The sequence below is a fragment of the Sylvia atricapilla genome, chromosome Z (genome assembly GCF_009819655.1).
Source record: "Sylvia atricapilla isolate bSylAtr1 chromosome Z, bSylAtr1.pri, whole genome shotgun sequence".
In the NCBI taxonomy this organism is placed as follows: Eukaryota; Metazoa; Chordata; class Aves; order Passeriformes; family Sylviidae; genus Sylvia; species Sylvia atricapilla.
This window is the reverse complement of record NC_089174.1, coordinates 53,963,532-53,984,548: the sequence shown is the minus strand read 5'-3', so window position 1 is coordinate 53,984,548 and position 21,017 is coordinate 53,963,532. Positions and strand designations below refer to the sequence as shown.

Sequence of the window (21,017 nt, the reverse complement as noted above, 5' to 3'; positions counted from 1 at the left end):
CAGCAGGTTTGGAAAGTGCACATGTGTGTTCATCAGCATAAGAGAAGACATTTGTCATATTCTTGACTCTTGTCTTTAAAGCATAAAACCAGAAATCCCTTGATAGTAAATTGGCACACTTCTCCAAAATCATGATCTGAGAAACTGATGCTATTCCTCAGTAAGGACTTACTGTAGTATCTTTTGTGCCAATAAACAGGACAGCAGCAAACAACAAATGCTTAGGGTTTTTTCCCATTTATGTTTTTACTGGTGTGTTCTGTGACACAGACAATAAATACCACTGCAAGTCTTATTTTTTTTTATCTAACAGAAACACTTGGAGGAAGATTTTAGCAAATATTCCTAACAGACAAGTATGACTCCCAGCTTTCAGCTCCTAGTAGGAAATAATATTTGATTCATATTCAGAGACTGAAGAGCCTTTACAATTGGAGACAAGATGTCACTTGAAGATTCATAACTTTAAGAAAAGTTCTCTGGAAGAAACAGACTTAGGATCAATAAATTAATGCTCCAAGGATTTCAGAATGTATGAAACTCATTTACAGGATTAGCTGCTTCTAAAAAATTATGTCTGAAATGAACAGACATAAAAATTAATTTCAGTTGCTCGTTCATCCTCTGGGAAGACTAATGATACTAATTATTATTTTTTAGCATATCACACTTCTCTCTGACCAAATAAAAAACTCATTTAATGAAGTTCAGAAGACTCTCCAGACCGCAAGAAAAAAAGGTACACCTTTCACTAGGACAGGCTGCCCAAAAGCCTTATCTAAAATGGCCTGTCAAATTCAAGAAAGCCCTTCATAATTTCTAAAATTATTTTTAAACAATAAAGTTGCTGCTGCTCTGTGACACAAGCAAACTAACACTTATTGTAACAATAACTATCACATTCAGCTATGCATAAACATTAATATGCTGAAGACAAACATGAAAAAATCCCCATCCTCATTGACCTATCCATGAGGCACACTGTTGATAAAATGGTATCCTTTTAAACAGAAATGGCAGACACACAAAGAAACCAATGCTAGATGATACAACTTTCCTAACGAAAACTGTTTCTGAAAACAACAAGAATAACCAGGCCCCAAAATTAAGCTGATTCCATGACAAATAGGACTGGCCCTTTCGGTCTTCTTGAATTGCTGAATGACAGGGGAAACTTATAAACCAAACACAATTGACTAAATCACTTATTGAACAGCATGGTTGTGATTGTCTGGGTGATGAATATCCATGTGAACCCTCTTCTTCAAATGCTTGGCAACGATGCCTCTTATTTCAGGGTCAAGTCGATCCTATTTATTAAAGACAAAATGACAAAGAACAACAGCAACAAAAAATTAATGAGTGCTCTGAAAACATGTGACTAGTTATTTCCCCAATCCTGAACTCCAACAAAGTGTTGGTAACCTTATATCTCATTTAATTCACTGCAGTAGTGTGAAATAACTTTCACACATCCTATCTACATCTATGAAAGTACACACTTTAGTAAGTTCTGTTACTGTTTTATTGAAATTAACAACTACTTTTTCAGCAATTCCAATCTGAAGTAAATCAGGTGGGGGTAGTAGATCCACTGGTGGAATGACACAACATTGCGGCAAGAATGGGTACCCCTAAAAATCTTCATAAGCATACAGTTTTGCTATTTACTGCTAAGCACATGTCATCAAACACTTTAGAAGTATTCTTTGGAGTAAGAAGTTGTCTTCATAAATGTTGCCTCAAGACACCATCTTCCTGAAAGAATACATAATTTAAAAAAAAAAAAAAAGTTTCCTCAAAATTTATGAACTGTTACACAATGATTCGTCCACTATGAATTATATTGCAGTATTACTTTTAAAGTCATGAAGAAGTGCAAGTAGTTGAACAAAACAGAACACAAGGGAGCATAACAATAAACAAAGGCCTTTGGAACAGAATGAAAGAGACAATAGAAGCCAACTAAGTCCTGGGCAGACTCCAGAGGCATTTAAGCAGAAAACATACAGAAAAAAAGAGTGTGTAAAACTGCTGTTCTCAGAGTGAACGGATTTCCTGAAGAAATGACACAAGAAATAAGGGATCTGATCACAGGAAAATTATTACCACTTCTGAAGAAAGATTCATATTTATGCAGAGAAAATAAATGCCATGAATTAACAGTAATTTGACCTCAATTGTATTTATTTAACTCAATGTAAATTCTCTTCTTATATTGTATTTTGCTGCCCAGCTTATCTTTTGAGAAAAACAAGAAAGTTGTTCAAGCCACAAAAGGTCAAAATCATACACAAGCAGTCTTTAACATGTAATTTTTTGTTCTTATACTTCAAAAAACAGTTCTTGTATTGACTTGTTATAGAATAAAACAATGTTTGAGGAAAAAAAAAGGAGATAAGATATAATTCCTGTTCAGGAATCAGGAATTTAGCTGATGGTTCTAACCTGCGTATGAAGTATGACATTGTGATAGCTTACTAGCACACTGTTTTATTTTTCAAAAAGTAAAACCCAAAGCTTCAATTTATCTATGCAACTTTTTGCTACATATACTTTTAATTATTTGTTATATCTGTTTATTAATACTCATGTTATTGATGGAATCTTTTCCTGATAATTAAGGCTTGCTACATAGTATTTCCTGTACAGTGTGAGACAAGAGTGTACTACACAGCTGTCAGATGGGCAGGGACAGCAGAGGCCTCAGTCCCTCTGCCCTGAGCACACTGGTCAGAACACACACTCCACTGCAAGGGTGGGTCTCCTGACATGCTGCTCCAGCCACAAACTGTCAGTGCTGCTGTGACACACTGCACCTACAAACACTCTCACTGATGAACAGGAAGACCAGCAGTGCAGGGTGAGCAAAGCATACCAGAGGACTGACACATTCCCATTTCCAAGGGAACAAGTCCATCTTTGAAAGGAAAAGACTTAAAGATGCTTGAGATTTAATCAGGAAAATAATTATGAAAGAAGCTGAGAAGCAGAAAAGCAAAGAGAAGGCACAGGTTAAAGAGTATGGTCCAGAAATCAAAGTAAAATTTGGACTTTTTAATCTTTGAGTGAGAACGGCAAGTTTAAAATTGAGGATAATGCATGGAACCATCTTCACTGTGATCACAACACACTTTTTCTGTTTATATTATTTATTTTTCTGTTATATAATTTAACCTGAATATTCTCTGGCTAACAATTACATCCATCTCTGTTTGGAAATGGTTAAGGACACTTCAAACACATTCCCAATGCAACACAAATATAACGAATCTTCAGTATATCACACATATATAAAGTATATAAAATATAAATATAATAAAGCTTCAGTGCTTTGTGTGTTAGTACATGATCTTCCTGAATATTAACATTAAAGTATTTAGGTCTCAGAAAAGCTTTAAGGAGTCTGCCCAGCCTCAGTTCCTGGCCACATAAAATAATGTTGTAAAATAATGTTAAAATGCAATGACAGTATTAGGCATAAATTCTTACTCCTGCTCCACTGAAGCCATTTCTGGATCATTTGAGAGGCAGCTAGTTCTGCATACAAGGAAAAAGATGAGTAAACATTTTTTCTGTGTTATTTCTTTCTCTTTTAAAATATGACACCAAATTTGGGGATGTAATAACTAACTGTAGTGAGTATCTTTAACAGCACAAACACACAAATGTTGTGTTCAGGAGTGTAGAGATCTTAGTGCCCATAACACACATTAGTTTGAGTAACAATTTTTTAAGCTATCTCTTAAAGTTGGAGAAGGGAAACACACTACAGTGATCTCATACATCCAAAGTAACAACAACCAGTGATGCCTCATTATGAGTATTTCATTCCCCTTTCACTTGCTACACTGCAGCGTCTACTATTTTAAATGGAATAACAAGAAAGCAGATTTCTTCCACAGAGTTCTCACTGTTACATACACAATGCATTTTAAAATATTTTAACAGAAGGGATAGAAGTTGCATTTAAGGCTGGGTAGGCCTTTTTGTTTAACCAAATAATCAGGTGGTATCATATAACTACTGTGAATGTATTACCTCTGAGGCAGTGTTAGCTGTTAGATTTAAAAAGCAGTGGCCAATGCTTTAGATACTTCTCTGTGGTTGCTTTAGAAACTAATCTCAGAAGAACTGAAGGAAAATGTGTACTGCAAAAGAAGGAACTTATGGAAAAAGTACAGCAAAGAAGAGGCTGTAAGTTGAAAATCCTGAAGTGCATAAGCAAAATGAGGTGATTGGAAAGAAACTTCAAACCTCAAAATTTTTAGTTATAAAAACTGCAAGGGAGAATGTTATACTAGAACCAACAGACTCCTGCTCAGGAATTTTGTTTACAATACCCACATGAAGAAAGTACACTGTAAACTTTCTAAAGCTCTGCTCCATGAGGGAAGGACTGTGCACTTCTTAAGGATTTCTCTGGTACTCTACACCATACTACCACATTATATCCAAGTCAAAGCACAGAGTTGTCATTTTAAAGTATCTGATCATCACCTGCCACTGGTTTATTAAGTAAACATAGATAGTATAATATTACTATCAGGCATTAATTTCCCAGCCTATCCAGCTAACACTGGAAAGACAGAAGAATTCATAAAAGGGGAAAAGTGGAAAATATTTAATGATCTATTTTAACAGAATACATGATTTCAGTCATTCCCATGACAATAGAAACAATCAGCAAAAAATACCAAAAGAATTTTTTATACTGTAAGGGTATGATTATTTATTACTGAGACCCAGCAATATAAAAGCAGTGAAAGGGGAAGTCAATTCACAAATGGCACAGCTTACACAGTAACTGAAACTACAAGCTGAAGCTGACCGTTGTACCAAACACAATGTACTACTGCATTCAAGTTATTCCTGTGAAACAATATAATGCCAGCATCCAGCAGAAAGCTATCTTACTTAGCTGTTTCTGAAGCTTCCCTCAGCTCCTCATCCAGTCTGCATGAGTAAAAGTTATTGATGCAGAGGAACAGAAGCAAGCAGAGCATAAGAGTGAAGCAGAGCAATAGCACAGCAAAGAACAAATACAGTACATGCTTTTAAAATAGGCACCCAGTATGATTTAAGGCTAACTCTAAAGCTCTTCAGTTCAGTATGATATCATTTGTCCCTGTGCTCAACCCACCTTAAATTTTTAAGTCCTTATTTCGGTCACAGAGACAGAGAAGCAGCAGGGGTCTGAGGCATGCCCAGTGGACAGAGCTGAAAGCATTCAGTTGCTCTATCAGATAATGTTAAACTAGCTGCAGCCTGGGCCAAGTCAAGGACGTTTACAGTTCAGTGAGTTTTATTTGCAAGGGAGGCTGATCTCAACAGCTTGAAGGGGAAAGTAAGATGCCACATCATTGCAAGTCCTTTCTCATTCAGCTGTTGAGGTCGCCTGCAGGTGAAAGGCTGTCACACAGATTCACTCCATTATGAGCAGCAGCATGGGCTAGAAAGCAAGTTTTACCTCATTCTTCTTGTAATACACTTCTCTTCATCATACCTTACAAGATAAGAGTAGATGAAGGAAGAGAAAAGATGTACAAGTTCATATGGTACAACAATCATATTGTAATGTGCTTCACTGAAAACTACCAAAAAACCCCACATAACCCACATTCTGGTGTAACACTGTGTACTTTCTACAGGTGGGATTTTTCTTGACCATAGATGGTATGCTTGTTCTTGGCAATTGAACAATTATGAAGCCAAAAGATGAGTTGTATTTTCCTACAGGAATCTCTCTGAATTTGTAGCAGAAGAGAAGCTATGAACTGAACACTGCTCCTCTCCCTAAGGTATGTGAATAGCCACTCACAAATGCCTTGAATGCACACAGCCACTGAATCTTGTAATCACAACATCTTGAAATGCTTGCCACCAATGGGTGCAATTATTATCTTTCCTGATACTCTGTTTTTTTTCAGCAAAATCATGATCTGTCATCTGGCTGATGATGATGTGAAGTAGGCATTGCCCTAAAACTCTTTAAATACTGAAGTTTCTTTGGTATTAGTGCTGTGATCATTTCACCTTTGGTCTGAGAAGTGAATGAACTTTTTAAACATTTTTAAGTTTACAGGGAAGAAAAAATGTGTGTAACACCGATGTCTGTACTGCCACAGTGTAACAGTAAAACACAGTAAGGAAACAGAAACTCTCTGAGTACCACGGTAAGCTTTCTATCAAAAGGAACTATAGGAAACTAAAAAGTTTACAGGAATCACAAGAAAATTTGTTAGGGATATTAGAACATTATGGGCATCTCTTTGTCAGTGGACCAACAGCCTCCGCTCCACGTTCTTAGCATCACTCCAACTCTAAAGAAGTTACAGTAGCAAATGAAGTTGAGTGAAGTTTCTATGACCCTTGGTTTCATAACTTTAATTTACTGTTTTCACAACTGCTATTGCCAGACCTGAGCTTTCCACTTGCTCCGTGGAATGGTACCACCAGCTTGACAAAGGAAATTGCTTTACAACTACTGCGAAACAGGTGTGAAAACTCCTGCTTGGGTTGAGGAGACCGATGAGAACTTCAAAAGCTGTCACTGACCAGTTGCAATGAAAATACAATCATACTTGCATATCAACTCTCCAAACTACCTTCTAGAACAGACTGTTCAAAACCTGGGACATTTCCTAAAGAGAACAATTTAAAAAAAATTAAATTCCTGAACAGAACATCTTTTTATAATGACTACATGAAAACCATTATGTTTTTCAGTTTTGGTATACCATTTGTTTTTGTTGTTTTCACATCTGAAAAAAAGTCAGTTGAAGTGAGCAATGCCAGTCAACTTCCTACAATTTTTTAACAGATATTTTCCTTTGGAAATGTCCGTATTTAAAAAAACCTCTTCACATAACCAGCAAGAACTGAGAAACTGTCTTTCAGTGGTTGTGGATTTAACCACAAAAATTGACAAGGCAAGGAACAGTAAACCTATGGTCTTCTATTTAATAGGCTATCTTTTAATTGATGTTTCTATTAAAAGTCCTGCATGACTTAAAACTTGAAAACACTTCCACTTAAATAGAGGAAAAAGTTATGAAAAAATACAGCACAGATGTTACCTTAGGAAAGGCCAAATAATTTTCCCACTCCCATAGAAGTAAATAATTATTGTGTTTTATGTTTCCATTACACAGTGGTCTCTTCCTTCTAAGTTTGACAGCGAAATGTTTGTGGAACAGCACACAATCATTTTTAAGAACATCAGGAAAGTGCTTTCTGTTTTTTCTTACAGTCTTTAACACTATTATTAGTTTGTGGAAATAGTTTCCATTATAACAAGTACATGCTACTGTACATCACTTACTTGACAATACTGTCTGGTATATGCACATATTCCATTGGAATCATCTCATGAAGCTCTGCCAACGTATTGGCATACTGTATCTTACTGCTGAACTTAGAGCTGAAAGACAGAATAAACATATTAATTGACTTTGCCTCCCAATCTTTTATGACATGCTAAAACCAAATGAAAAAATATATTAAAGGTATCAAATCATTAAAACACTTGGATATTAATTTTTCAATTACAGACTGAGAGACTGGACTGTTAATGATTAATGATTCAAACAATCCACCTGCCACAGCTAAAAAAGGCTGGTAAGAGGCAAGTCTGGTGAGGTGGGATAGCACTTTTTATCATGCCAGTCCTCTCTTACACAATGGATGAGGTGTGAAAACCTCTCTCTGGGAAAGAACCAGGACTTTCACACAGAGTCTGAAGGTATTCATCCCGGTGGAACATAAATGACTCATCTTTGCTGATGTAACAGGCAGCTATAACAGCTTAGAAGGCAAGGTACGTGGGCATTCCCACCTGCACTTGAATGAATATAAATGTAGTGGGCTTCCCCCACTCGATGAAGTCCATGACCATAACTTGGACAAGACTGGAACCCTCATCACCAAGAAGACCAGAAGAAGAGGACCAAGGAGATGCCATCAGGATCATGGAGTAATGGTATTTTTTCTACTTAGTCTGTCTATGTTTGTCATGCTGTTTCTCCTCTCCTCCCACCCATTCTATTTCTATCTCTCCCTCACGTTTACTGCTAAATAAAAGCCTGTGCTATTGACTTCAGCATGTGGTATTGTTTGCATGTTGATTTGAACAGAGACATCTCTCTAAAAATTTTAATAACCATATCTTAACACACAGTTCAGCTGATTATGAGCCTACCTGAGCTCTAGTGAGACTGAAATCAAGCCTACACCTTTTGCCGCTCCTTCACTATGCTGAATCATATTATTAAGCTAACATAATAAATTGCAATGCCTACATACTAGACAATGTGATTAGTTTTACAGTTTGAAGATGTGTGAAAATTCAGAAAATAGTCAAATCCCTTACAGACTACTTCTGTAAAAAGAGATGGAAAGCATTACTTGACATTGTAATAAATGTAGCATATAAATTCGTGTATAAAATATTGTATCAAAGGTTTAGACTATTAAAAGGCTACTTGAGGGCGTCTCCGAAATTCCAAAGCCTATTGTGCAAGCTGTAAAACCACACAATTTGCAACAGAAACGACAGGGCTGGACTGGAGATGGCCCATCCTTGATGCTCCCTCCACAGCTGCTCAACATCTAATATCAATCTTAGTAGAATATCCAGAGGATGATCAAATCAACACCCCAAAGAAAAGATCCGAGAAGAGTATTGAATCGTCTTTTCATACTTATGAGAACCCCTTTCAAAGCCTTACTTGGGAATAAAGGAATACATGAATATTTGGACTTCCAACAGACCTAGCCTCAGGACAAATAAACTGTATAAAAGCCTTACGCCAAGACCCAGCATTCATGGCAGGGTTGGATGGCACCTTTGCTGCTGTTACCCTGTCCACCCAACATTCGATTGATGTTGTTCGATTTTACTGTGGCCTTTCAATTTGACTTTAGAAAAATTGCTAAATAAATTCTATTATTTTGAATAGGCTTCTAATCATTTATAACAACATGGATATAATCATCAAAATGGTTAGCAAGGGATTGTAATGACCTAGCATTTCTATTTTACACTAATTCTCAATCAAACACAATAAAACTGAATTTCATCATTTATTCAGAAGAGCACAGATCTGACTGTGCCTATTCTTACTGCAGAACCTTTTTATGATGAAATAACTAGTTTATTTCAGCTGTGCTATATGATTCATTTATTGTGTTTCTATAATGATCACTTGGCAAAAAGCAAAAATTGTTCAGAAAACACATTTAAAACATAAGGCTATTTATTTGTCTAACCTAAGTTATTTAATAAGTGTGAAGTTATGAGAAATCTATCCACCTTTCTCATTTGGCTTATAAAGAAATTTTTCAAATCTGGTTTTGGTTGTATTTAGAACATCTTATAATATCAGTAATAGTGGCAAACTCATATTGACCATATATGTTAAGTGTAGGTCTTGAAAAACAGAACATATTCTTTTTATATACTGCTGACCGGCAGGTACAGCCAGACAGCATAGAGCCTCTGAAATAGCTCTGAGCAGAAGGTTCAATATACATATCTTCCCAATAATGCAAAGAGAGACAACTGGAACAGGAACAGAGGAAGGTGCTGTGAACAGTTGTTTAAGCTCATTCACTGTAATTTGTCTCTGTACCTAACTAGCATCACTAGGCACACACTGGATCACACCAAGAGTCACATCTTAGATGCAAGAAACACCCATGATTGTCCAGTCAAAGCACAGTAACATACAGATTCTTAGCATTTTAACCAAATTTTTAATCATGGTTTACAGCATTAGCATTGCCATCTAAAATAACCTGGCAAACTGCAAGATTCTAAAGATGGTGGGAAGGGATTAAAAAATCATTCAGCAGGCAATTTTGCCTCCTGAGGATTCTTCTGGGTCTACTAATTCCATTACAGTGACTGATTTCTAAGTCACGAGGTAGTCAGTGTATGGGCATCCCGGTAGTCAGTGTATGGGCATCACAGTTTTCAGACTTTAGGGGAAAGAATGCTGTCAATAATGGTAACTTTCATAATTTAAATATTTCTGTCAAATGCCAAATATGTCTCACAGACCCTTGAAAAACTCATTAGAAATCTAATTTCTTACCTAACACCGCTCAAATAATTTTTGGAGTGAATATCTAAAAGGGTTCTAAAAGAGTATCTAAGATCTATCTCTGCTACCTCTAGTTCATTCTTTCTACATATTCAGACAACGGTTTGTCAGTCAAGATGTGTTCCACACTCCACTGAATTTTCTTGTCTCCAATTAATTTCTCAATCTAAAATTCCCACTGTACCTGTCAGGGTTTTGGGGAACAGCTGAGGGCTAGCAAACTAAGCTATAGTCATTGCCTTCAATCTAATCAAGTCTTTATCTCCTTACCTTCTGAAGTAAGTGAAGGGAATTCATAATCTTCTTCTGCCCTTGGTAAGGGTCCAAATATCTCATGTCATCCTCCACCAAAGTCACATCAGCCTTTTGTCCTGCCCACTTTTTTCAGCTTCTATTTGCACTCCACTTTCTTCTTGCACCAAGACTCAGTCTACTTGGCTGAGATGGTCTCTAGTGTGTCTAGTTTTGTACTGCTTATCTGTTTTGCCAAACTATTTAGAGTTAACTGTTTATTTAAAACTATTTATTTTCTCCTGTTTGACAATGAAAAACCTGTAATCACTGCTGCTTAGTATGGTTATTTGGAATAAATGACTAATGAATTGAAATAGACATGACTTCAAAAAAGACCAAATTGTCATTTCTGGGAGCAAATAGGATGGCAACAGAAATACCTGAAATATCAAATGCAACTTGGTGAATCGTCATAACTACTGTTGATAATTCCAAGTATTATATCCCTTTTACTCTGGTATTCTGAATTGTTACTTTCCACTTGGTCTTTAAGATACCACATATAGAAAGAAATTCCATTACAACATTCTACCTGCTGCACTTTGGCAGCAATGGGACAACTCATGTGCTTCCCTACCCCAGTGTCACCCTATCAGAGCAGAGCACCCTGTGACAAGAGATCTCCAGTGTCTTCTGCAGTCTGTGAGCAGAACTCCCTGAGATCTGTTGTGATGTATGTCATTTTCTGTGTGGCTTCTGTGAAGCTACTTCTCTTGCCTGAAGCAACTCTTTTTTACACCTGACAGTCTGCTCTCCCTGATCTCAGAATTTCAACTGCATACTTGCCTATCTTCTGCAGTAAGTGTGAAGTCTTTTTTTCCCCTTGTTTCACTAATCAAACAATTTTTGATCATATTAAACCTTTTCTGAAACCAAATGCATTCAAATACCTCAGGGTGCAGGCAGTCCTCTTGTATGAGCTATGAGCAGCAGTGTTATTTTAAAAACACAGAACTGTAGCTGAATCTTGTTCTGTGGCCAGGATTTTTAAAATAAGATTATTATAATTACATGCAGTCCCCTTTTCTATATGTCTTTTATCTGGGTTCTGAACAAAGACTGTTTTAAGGAACTGAACTCCCAGTACATGCTCCTACATACACATATAGGTTTACAAAACCATGCCAGTGATTTCTGCAACTAGATATATTCATATAAATCACCTTTCCCCCCCTATTTACCTTAGGAAAGTGAAATTCAACTTCCAAAATCCCAACATGAGCTATAAAACGAGAACTATTTAGTGAAAGAGCACCAGCCATGTTTGACAATTTAGGGTGCTTATGTATTCTCAGGGACATAGAAAAATCATTGCTCTTTACTACATACCTTATAAAAGGTCGTGTCACAGCCAGAATTGTCCTGATAAACCATGATGGATGAACAATTATAAATGATTTCAAATTCTTCCGTAATCTAAATAAAAAAGCAATAGTTTCTTAGAAAAACAGAAAACCCCACAAAAGATTAAGCAAGATCATATACAGTAAATGCTGGCATACAGGTGAGTCACAGAAATGGACACTGTTTAAAATAAGGGGTGTGGATCAGTCAGGAAAATACTACTTACCGCCGATCAATCATCTGATAACATTTTTTCATCCAACTCAATCCAGGCATCTTTCTTCTTGGTGTTGCTCCATTCAAGTAGACAATCATATAGTCTTCAGCTACCATCAGATCTAAGGTACTGATTACATATCTGATAAAAGTACAGAGTCAGTGAGCACAATCGTTATCTGATTGAGCCCAAACTAAATCAGGCTACTAGGAATAAATGAAGGCAAATTGAACACTTTATGACAATACAGGGTTTTCTTTTCCTTTAAACAAAAGCAGACATTTAGCACTGATCACCACGGTACCTGTACATATAGAGCTAGAAAACCACAGTCTTACCTGCGTCTACAAAAATATGAGGCTTCCTTACAAAAACAGGGTTTCATAGTGAATTTTCAAGTATCACTGGTGAATTTGCTTTTTCTTAAAAAGTAATTAAATAAGGAGATTTTGCAAGGGAGAGCATGGCATCCTAGGAACTTCTGAAATTAACTCCAGAGAAACTTCTAGTCATAATTCTAATCACCAAGTTTGTTCAATACAATAATAAAAAATGTCAGAAGATAATACTTTATACTTCTTGCGATCCTCACATTCCTGCTACCGAGTCTCTAGAAAACAAACATTTTGACACTCATGCCCAAGAAGACCTGCCCATCAACCTGACTTCTGACTGGACAAAGCACTCCAGGATATCACTTCATTTTGTGAGCAAAATACTACATTATCAGACACTGCTCTTGGGACCAAATGCATCCCACCTAGAAGAGCACACTACTCATTTAAATAAGAGGATGGTTTTAAATTCTTGTTTGGGACCACCTGTGCAGACGGTCCAGTCAGAAGTCCCTACCTCACTTGGGAGCTCATCATCACAGGAATGTTCACATTGCTCTCCCTACTACCTAGCCTCAAGGCATGCCTATGTAAAAATCTAGACTGCAAAACCACAAGTCACACCTTAAAAACCTGAATGCCTGAGTGCAGTTACTACAAAAGGCAGCCCTATCTCTAATTATAATGGCCCCTTTCACAGTTGTATGGGAATGCCTCACAATCTAATCTGACCCTTAAATTCCTCAGGATGCAATGTCTTTAAAAGAATTGTAGGAAATCTAGTTCTCACCAGAGTGGTATTTTACCTGAGAATAAAGCAGGCAGCCATTAACTAGACCAGTTCCATGCCCTTGGAAAACCCTATCCAAATCACTACTCCCTCAATGCATTCCACTGCTCGTTCTTACTTTGCAGTTGTGAATTCCCTGCTTTTGCCTGACATTTGTGAAGGCTCAGGTCTAACAGTGATGAAAGAAAGCAAGGAATTACATGGATATTCTGATGCATAAAGCTTCATATAACAGCTACTTTAACAAAGCTACTGTTTAACAGGTTGTTGTTACCCCTTCCCACATGGCAGAACATCTAGTGCTTCAAAGGCACTTAAACACTGAAATGTACAGAAATGTGTAAGTGCATATTAAAATACTACAAGTCTTTCAGTTATGGAACACGACAGTCTTAAAACTGTCTGTTTATTAACTCCAAAGGGAATTGTGTCTATTAAGAATTAATTTGCTATAGTAAAAAAAAAAAAAAAAAAAAAAAAAAAAGCATATTTCTCACCAGAATTAGGAGGCCTACTATGACAAAAGGGAATCTTTGCTAGTTTTTTATTCATATCTCACTAATCTCACATATTTTCATTCAACAGCTCTTATGCAATTTATGTTGAATTAGATCATTGGCCATTCTAAGTATGCTGAGCTCCTTTGCAATCCTTACCTATCTAATAATTGCTTAGTATGTGGTAATAATGGCAATTTCTTCATTATTTAAAAGATGGACAGAAATTTTCTCACTGACTAGAACAACTGAATCACTCAGAAAGCAAAGTGCTGGTTTTGTTTTCAAATTGAGATTATTTTAAAACAGTTTAATCTGTGGACTGGCTTTGATCCGACCTCCAAGCAGCCACAAATTAAACAGTACATTATTTTATGTGGCTCCGCATTATCTACAAAAACTGCTGTAGAAGCTGTTTCAAGCATTTTCACCATAATTCGACACATCAAAGACAATTTTACAGCATTAGTCAATAAAAAAAATTGGAAGAAGGCAATTGGAAATGTGAAAGGAATTCAGATGGGAAAGGAGCAATTGAGGACAGCTGTTAATCAGAAACTAGAGGCAGCTTATATGCTACCAGAAACATGCTGTATAAAAAGAAGAGATTCAGTGGTTTGCAGGTCTCTCTAGATCCCTATATAATTCAATACTAAAGAATTACCAAATATTTAAAAATATCAGTTACTGTATATTTAGTAAACTGTTGCACTCCCTCTATTTCCACACAATTAACAGACCTAAAGAATGGAAAGAAAGAGGTGAGCTTTTTCCCTTTTCTTTTTTTTTTAACCTCTTTTTCTTGTTGTTTTAGACAGCCAACTGTCTCCAAGTCTTAAAATAAGCCGCAAGTTCAGAGACAATGTGAACTCACATTTATATTACTACTCTAGAAAAAGTGTCTTATAAAATTGACTTAGGCAATATCCTTAAGCTATGTGGAAAGGGCTCTTAAGGCATTCTTTGGAAAGGTAATTTATTACTACCTCTGTCTGAACAAGGGTCTTGGGTGAAGACAAAGAATAACTTATTGAATGTCAGTCATGGTTACAGTCAGCTTTGTTCCTTATTTACCAAGTTAAAATCACTGTAGCAACTCCTTTCTCATTCTAAATCACTGGGGATTGTGTCTATCAGTTCCTGTAGATGACACTGAGTTCTTAGAGGCTCTCTACCAGGCAAGTGACATCAGTTGTTCTGACTAGAAACTGAAACACTTAGTCTTGATTTTCACCAAGAGATAACGTTAAAGGCACTGCCTTCCAACAAGTGCATCTTCACAGACTGGTATATTAAGAAAACCTGGGTCTGGGATCTCAGTGCCTTGTAAGCTGCAAATGGCAAAGGCCAGGTCTCCTGCTGGCTTTAGAAATTACTGCATTTCAGCGCAGAAAACATTGGAATGATTGATTTTTTTTAACAGCTCTAAGTAGAAATAGCTGAAGGCACTTCAGGAGAGTGCTGCCTTCAGAATTTTGAGCTGTCACACTGGCTGCTATTAGGAATAATTTTCCTGTGATAGATTTGGGTTATGTGGCCAAATCTGTGTCCTGCCCAACTGGCCCCTGCCACTTCTAGTTGAATCAGAGGCAGCTGGAGTCAGGAAGCATAGTTAGAGCTGCTTGTGTCAGCAATTGCCATTTATTCTGTTTTGAAAAAATAAGTATCAAAAAAAGGCACTGTAACTCCTAAACCCAGGACAGCATACATTAATGAACAGTGAAAAACAGTCTAAGCCTCTGCTGATTGTTCTCAGGAAGACCTGGAAATCACTAATGGAATAGTGCAAAGACTGTAACCCCAACAAGGTTAAGATATTGCATTCCTTGACATTTAGGGAAATATTAAAAGTCGGATTTGGTCCTGACAAATATACCTTAGTTTGGGAAGGTGAGTAGGTAAAGGATACCAAAATAATACTCCATTGAGCAGTTTATCTGAAACTGCTATTTTCTTTGTCACTCCCTTTCTAACGACCAAAATTACCCCTTAAGGAAAGATAGGTTACCTCTCACTGCATAATTTGAGTAGTAACTCTAAAGACTGTCACATTGCTCACATATCACTCACAGGAAAAGATTTTCCATGACATAGTTGTAATCAGTTCGACTGCTGTCTGGCAAGAAGCACGCCGCAAACACAATGATAGCATTCATACCATCACCATAGTACCCTGTGGAAAAAAAATGAAAACACATTTTTATCTTTGTCAAAAGCTTTTAACAGCATAAATGTTTTTAAAAATCTCGAAGTCTTGTAATAAAGCTGCTATGTCTACTTGTCTACTGAGGAAGCATAACAAAATGCTTCATACCAAAGGTTTGAAAATACATGAACTATCATGAAGTGATAAGGAAGTCGGACATTTAGCTAGGCTGAATTCTCAAAAACCACACATAGCACAACTACTAGTAAACTTTTTATAGTGACCAGCAAAAAGTCCTTCTAAGGCTTCTACTTCTCCATGGCAATCGTTCTGAATGCTCACCTCAGACTAAGGAATAAAAGGCTAAAGAAAATATCCTACATTTGTTGTCCTGTATCTTTTGAATTATATTTCACAAAGTCTTGCAGTCCAATCTCATTAGGCCTGTGCAGCTCCAATGGCTTTAGAACATTAAAATTATGACTTCATTCCACTATCCCTTAAATGCTCCTGGGGATAAGTTAAATCCTTTGCTGCAAGTTTTGCATAAATTATTTTTTAACCTTGGATACTCTAGTTGTTCAATGCTGGCATTCTCTGGGCTGCATCACTACCTAATAATAGCTGTTAATCTTCAAAGCTGTAGCACTACCATTCCAGGGTCCAGCACAGTTGCTTATTGGCCAAAAGAAAAAGTTTCTTTTCCATGATGGATTAATGTTCTCCACAGGCCTTTGCAGCTGCTACAGATTTTCTGTATTTATCATTAATAATAAATAAAAAATACTCCAGCATTTAAGTTGAAAGTTTTATTTAAAGGATACATGCAATCAGGAAGGAATTTATAAAGATGTTGTAGGAATGGTTGTAGGTAGATAGCACTAGTGATGCAGAGACAGAAGACAGATATACTCAGAGAACATTCAAAAACCTTTAGAGTCTAGAAAAACTGACATTGAGGGAGAGAAGGTAGTATTTGTGAAGGAAACATCAATTCCCCTCATGAATGTGTTTTCATGACAAAAATTAAAGGATAATACTCACACTTCAACAACCTTTCCAAAAAGAGATTTTAAGACTTTGACAGTGCTTTCTGGATACTAGAGAGCAATATCCAAGCCTAACTGAAGTGCGTATGGAACTCCAGTCCTGTTTGCAGCACATATTATTCATCTGGATTATCTGGAATTGTGCTGGTTTTGGCTGGCAGAGTTAATTTTCTTCACAGTAGTACATACAGGGCTGTAGTTTTGATGTGTATGGAAATCAGATGGTTGATAATATAGAGATGTTTTTGTTATTTCTGTGCAGTGTTCACAAAGCACCAAGGCCTCTTCTGCTTTTCATACTGTCCCCCCACCACTCAGACAGCAGGCCAAGGATGCACAAGAACTTGGAAGTGGACACTGCCAAGACAGCTGACCTCAGCTGACCACAGGGATATTCCAGACCATATGGAATCACACTCAGGAGGGGAAGACAGAGGAAGTAGGAAGGGACATTTGGAGTGATGCCCTTTATCTTCCCAAGCCATTGTTTTGTGTGATGAGGATCTGGTCCCCTGGAGATGGCTGAATACCTGCCTGTCCTAGGGAAGTAGTGAATGAATTACTTGTTTTGCTTTGCTTGCGTGCACAGGTTTTGCTTCTTTACTAACCTGTCTTTATTTCAACCCAATACTTTATCCATTCTTGCTCTTCTGATCACCATGTGGGAGTGAGTGAGTGACTGACTCCGTGGGGCTTGGTTGCCAGCTGGGTTTCAGCAACAACAGGAAAAAGCAGTATTTCTCTCCCCCTCAGGTTTACAAATGGAGAAATAGGAAGGAAATTTCCTTCCTTCTATAAATTTAATAAAAATTTAAAAGACTTTGTATCATGCTGCCACAAAGCAATCTGTCCAGCTGGCACAGGAATTTGGCAGTAAGAGCACATTATGGCAGGTGCATCCACTAAATTACACAGCACAGTTCGCAGTTCATGAAAAGCAAGACAATTATGTGTGGACGCTAACTAACAACACACGGAAGAAATATCCACAGATAAATCTAAGCCACTTTTTCTCACACATGTTTGAAGAGAAGGAATGTTCACCCTGTGACAAGTGTATTTTAAGTTGTCACTAAAAGCCAGGAAAAGCCATTTGTCCAAAATCTCAGTTACCCTAAGCAAAGAAAAAGATCTCTAAGAAATTTCTCCATCAGCATATGTTGAAGACAATCTCAAATCTACACTCCCAAATCTACTCTCCCTTTTTATGTTTTGTAGCTACCACCTAGATTCTGCATTTGCTGTTATCTGTCATTTGGTAGGTAGGAATGTTTAGCAGATCATTGAATTATCAAGAAATGCTTGACTTAACTTCCTATTGACTAATTTTAGTCAGAACCTATTATTATTATTATTGAGATTAAAGAAAAGACTCCTGGCCCTCTAAACACTCCATTGAAGTATTGCCAAAGGGAACTTCATATGGAATGGGTCTTGCTGCCATAATGGAGAAACTGAGCTGTCCAAATTTTTCCATGATATATGCCACAAAAGGATTTTGTTTCTTTGTCTTCAATTTGCCACTTCATAAACACAGAACTTAATCCAGTCCTTAACTTACTTTGATTTGCCTAGATACCAGGAAAAAATTCCAGTTTAGACAGCGGCAGGCTGAAACTTACTGTTACATCTTACACTCTTTGTTTTACAATGACTAACGCTATTGACAGCTACCCTTTCAAAAGTAAAGAAAACTAAATGCTCTTAGTCTTAGATTTGAGTGATCTAACAAAACGTCAGACAAGTAAAATCTGAATTCAAAATATTTTACACTGAGAGCTGAGCTGAATTATCTAGTCTCACATTAAACACTGATATTTCACAAAAGCCAATATATAAACAGGAACTTCAGGAACTAGTAGGAAATATACAAGTTTTTACCAGAAATGCATATTGACTAGTTTACAGCATACAACAACATTAGCAAGGCCCAAAAATATTTTGTGCTTGTTTCCTAAATTAAGCCATCTGTGTATGTTTGCTAAACTGTGTCTGAGGTGTCATCACATTCCTAAATCTTCGATGGTAGTGTTGTAGTGGAAAAATGCTTGGAGGCCTAAACATCTTTATTAATTCTGGTTAAAACTTCTGTAGACTGCACACCATGAATATCTGTAGACTAGCATTTAGTTGCTTTTAATGTTAAAATTAACCATAATTTATTTATGTAATTTTACCAGATAGAGGCTCATCACTCTAAAGTTAAAATATTTTAACTTTAGTATTTTAGTATCCTTAAATGATGCCACAGATCAACAACACCGTGACAAAATCCTCATATAAACCCATAAATCTTACCTCTGAGATGCTACATTGCCTGCCTCAGTTTTTGCAGGAATAAACCAACTAATCTTAACCTAATACTTTGCTTAACAGATAGCAAAGAGTGCCTCCCAAAAATACAGAATCCAAAGATAATCCAAACCAAGGAAAATGCACTTAGAAAGCCTTGTTTCATTTTCTTCCTTTAACTATAGTAATACTTATCCATTTGAATTAATTTATACAGAACTGTACTAGCAACACTGAAACCATAAATTCTCTGAGGAAGCTGGGAAGCAGATGAGCAAATGAGAAAATACAGCAAGCACATCGGACCATTTTCCTACTTTAAATGTTTTCTTTGATATGTTATTTAATAGTTATTCATAAGTTATATAAAAAGACCCATAAACCAGTTCCTGGTGAAATGCTGCTGACAACTATAAATGACAGAAAAATAGCAAAAGGTGAGTAGCTAGATGAATGGAAACCCGCGAGAAAACTATCTTTTTTCTTTTCCTACTCTACTTGTTTAGATCTGTGCAACCACATACATCATTCAGCAAATCACAGAGCATTATACTTTTTCCACACAAAAGGTTTTGGCAAAACTCACCAAATAAAGTTTTTAAAATTTTATTTTGCTGTAGGTCAAAAGCTTTTCCTTGTTCAAGACAATTTTACTCTAGAGTGACCAGATTGTTCCTGACACATATATGTCAGTATGCTGCTTCCAAAATAGCTTTGAATTTAAAATTCTTATTAGTCATTGCCACATTGAATTGAAAGCCTGGCTGATTTCAGCCAAGGCTGAAAAACAAATTCTCTCTCCCCTTGTCAGTATGGTAACAGAACAGAACAAAAATAAAAATAAATCATGATCAACAAAGCATGAATTTTTTTACATCAATTTAAAAAATGCTTACAGCTTCTCCTACCTCCATGTGAAATAACTTTTTTGTATGGCTCAATGACTTTCATATCAATTCTTTGTTCTTGTTCTCCAATAACCACTGTTCTCCATAACCTGTTGTCCTCTCGCTCCTCTTCAGCAGTGTACTCCGGAATTGATTCAGACTCCTCCTGGAAAGCATCCTTAGCAGCAGTCTGCTCTTCTGAAAAATAGAACCCTATATATTACCTCTTCCTATTAAAGCTCAAAATATTTTTGCTGTTACATACATTTGAGATGGATGACTGAAATTATCTGCATTTTTACAGTATTGGTATAAATAGGAGCAGAATGTGATCATCTGACAGTCAGTAAACAAGAAGTTTCCATTCTCTTAAGACATCTCATCATTATGACATGAAAAAAACAACAGCAATTATCCCTATGCAGAATATCACCAAGGGATTTTTGCATCCAGCTGGAGTTAAATGAGCAGCTGTTTGCTGGAGTTACTGAACTGTAGGCTTTCTAAAATTTATGTCAAAGGTATGAGAACTATGCTAACCCTGCCCTGCCAAATAAATGTGAACATAGCAATACTTCCTGTTTAGAGAGGAATTACCAGAGAACTATAGCTTCTCAACTTTTTCCCAGTTTGTCTTCAACCTCTTTACACCCACTAGCAGCAACCGTGAAGAACACTCATCTTTGTCTGATTCAGTCATGCTGACTTCTCACATAAACCCAGTAGTTACCTCCCCCCAGGATGACTGAGGTTAAACACCAGTTTTCTCCTGCTGTGAAGTGTATAGCAGCCAGGCAGTCTGACCTGTTTCATGAGCACCCTAGAGAGAACATGGACATGTAGTCTGCAGACAGAATGACCATAAAAAATTAACTATATGGCTGACAAGTGACCATAAAGTCTCCCTGCTGTATACTCTTTAGTTTCAAAAAACTGGGAAGTAATTAATAAAATCAACATCTTCATTGCACATTGATGGGACTGTTCTTAACTATAAATTTAACTGCATGCCATTTTTTTCAAATTTAATGGCTGTTTACAGAGAAACTGACATGAAAAT

General features: G+C 36.7%; 1 protein-coding gene across 3 annotated transcripts in view; it reads right to left on the bottom strand.

Moving 5' to 3' along the window:
• Positions 1-601: 601 nt before the first annotated feature.
• The window catches only part of PRUNE2 (prune homolog 2 with BCH domain), a 132,037-nt gene continuing 111,621 nt past the window's right edge, over positions 602-21,017 (bottom strand). The window contains exons 12-19 of one of the 3 annotated variants that reach the window (XM_066339510.1): positions 19,979-20,155; positions 15,654-15,756; positions 11,971-12,102; positions 11,730-11,816; positions 7,325-7,423; positions 5,471-5,506; positions 3,493-3,540; positions 602-1,310 (exon numbers count right to left, since the gene is read on the bottom strand). In XM_066339510.1, coding sequence (XP_066195607.1) covers positions 1,289-1,310; positions 3,493-3,540; positions 5,471-5,506; positions 7,325-7,423; positions 11,730-11,816; positions 11,971-12,102; positions 15,654-15,756; positions 19,979-20,155 — 704 coding nt within the window. In that variant the 3' untranslated portion in view covers positions 602-1,288. The remainder of the gene's footprint in view (positions 1,311-3,492; positions 3,541-5,470; positions 5,507-7,324; positions 7,424-11,729; positions 11,817-11,970; positions 12,103-15,653; positions 15,757-19,978; positions 20,156-21,017) is intronic. The other 2 variants (XM_066339512.1, XM_066339513.1) reach the window with 2 other exon arrangements.